Source organism: Fomitiporia mediterranea, assembly GCF_000271605.1.
Source record: "Fomitiporia mediterranea MF3/22 unplaced genomic scaffold FOMMEscaffold_4, whole genome shotgun sequence".
Taxonomy (NCBI): domain Eukaryota; kingdom Fungi; phylum Basidiomycota; class Agaricomycetes; order Hymenochaetales; family Hymenochaetaceae; genus Fomitiporia; species Fomitiporia mediterranea.
Genome location: NW_006760389.1, coordinates 621,808 through 623,537, shown reverse-complemented (window position 1 = coordinate 623,537; position 1,730 = coordinate 621,808). Strand labels below are relative to the sequence as shown.

Sequence of the window (1,730 nt, the reverse complement as noted above, 5' to 3'; positions counted from 1 at the left end):
ACAAAGGTTCGGGTCCAGGTCCCTCCTTTACCCAGACCGTATGAAGAGGTCCAGGTTACAGTCCAGGTAAAGGAGGGGTGGACCGGTCCAGAACCGGACCACAGCAACTATACTCACTCAGTTGGACTGTTATTGTGTCCTCTCTCCCTTAGCAGGAGTTCGAGTTTCGCCACTCCAACTCGGCGCAGGAAATATTGGAGACAAATGGGCAGATATGGGCATGGGAGCAATGGATAAGGAGTCATCCTTCAAGCTTCTTGATGCTTACTTCGATGCGGGTGGTAATTTCATTGGTGCAGTTAATGAATAGTTTGTGCCCCGATAGACTTCCATATCGTCAACTAATCGGTTTTTTTTCGGTCAAGAGGGAACATCCGAGATGTTCATTGGAGAATGGGCAGAAATGCATGGTATCCGCGACCAGCTCGTGATTGCAACAAAGACTAGAAGCGATATTCAGCTTTTTTTCTTCTCGCAAAGCTCATTTTCACATCTTCTTTTTAAAAAAGTACACGGCAAACTTCAAACGTTCGGCAACTGACATCGCTATTGAAGCGAACTACGTTGGAAACAATGCGAAATCACTCAAGATAAGCGTGGAAGCTAGCCTTAAGGAACTGCGTACCTCGTACATTGACATCCTGTATGTACAATGTACATTGGTGGGATTTCAGTACATCAATCGAGGAGGTTATGGACAGTTTGCACCACCTCGTCGCTACTGGGAAGGTCCTCTACCTGGGGGTGTCAGATAGCCCCGCGTGGGTTGTCTCAGCAGCCAATCAGTATGCGAAACTCCGTGGAAAATCACCTTTCGTCATTTACCAGGGATCGTGGAATGTTATGGACCGTAGCTTCGAGCGCGAAATTATCCCTATGGCACGCGCGAACGGTTTAGCACTTGCGCCATGGAATGTCTTAGCAGCAGGACACCTCCGTACCGATGCAGAAGAGGAACGACGTTTGGCATCAGGCGAGAAGGGACGTACTTTACTCCAGCTGGATTGGATGCATAATGAAAATGAGAACTTGAAGAAAATGAGTGCTGCACTGGAGAAAGTCGCAAAGGAAGTTGGCACAGAACATATCAGCACTGTTGCTATTGTGTATGTCATGCAGAAAACACCATACGTATTTCCAATTATTGGTGGTTGCTTAAGTTGATAAAACTATCTTTTGAGGGCCAAACTGGCCTCCTTATATACCTTTTACTAGAGTGATGTTACTCTAGTGACTTTAGTAACTCCCTTCACTATTGTTCCTATGAAGTGGAGCTAGCTAATCCTTTAGACTGTATGCTACACTGGTTTGTGTCTTCTATTAATCTGCTGACACTAGTTTGTGTCTTCTTGTATCCTAGATTAATCTTCTAATGACTTCTTTACTATATTGTTATGTCTTCTATACTTCCTCTCATACTTCTAATGACTCATTATGAGTCCTCCTAACTAGTTATACTGTGTAAGCTGTGTAATACTTTTCTTATAAAGTAGAGCTTTCTATTGTTCTGTTAGACTTCTTATAACTCTGTCTAACTTAACCTGTACTTCCTGTACACTAGTTTGTAATACACTTTCTTATAAGGTAGAGTATTATGACTTCTAATAACTCCTTATAACTTCTGTAATATAAAAGGCTGTACTTTTGTACTACCCCTAGAACTTACAACCAAAGTTCTAGACTGTCTCATGTACACTCTAGAACTAACAACTAATGTTCTAAATCTTTCC

At 42.7% G+C, this 1,730-nt stretch overlaps 1 protein-coding gene across 1 annotated transcript; it reads left to right on the top strand.

Annotated features, from left to right (window-relative positions):
• Window positions 1-214: 214 nt before the first annotated feature.
• Window positions 215-1,164, top strand: FOMMEDRAFT_153831 (Aldo/keto reductase; the record flags this gene model as incomplete). Its single annotated transcript, XM_007264468.1, has 4 exons — window positions 215-293; window positions 366-427; window positions 510-643; window positions 702-1,164. The coding sequence occupies 4 exons, from the start codon at window positions 215-217 to the stop codon at window positions 1,162-1,164; spliced, it is 738 nt and encodes a 245-aa protein (XP_007264530.1).
• Between the last annotated feature and the right edge of the window lie 566 nt (window positions 1,165-1,730).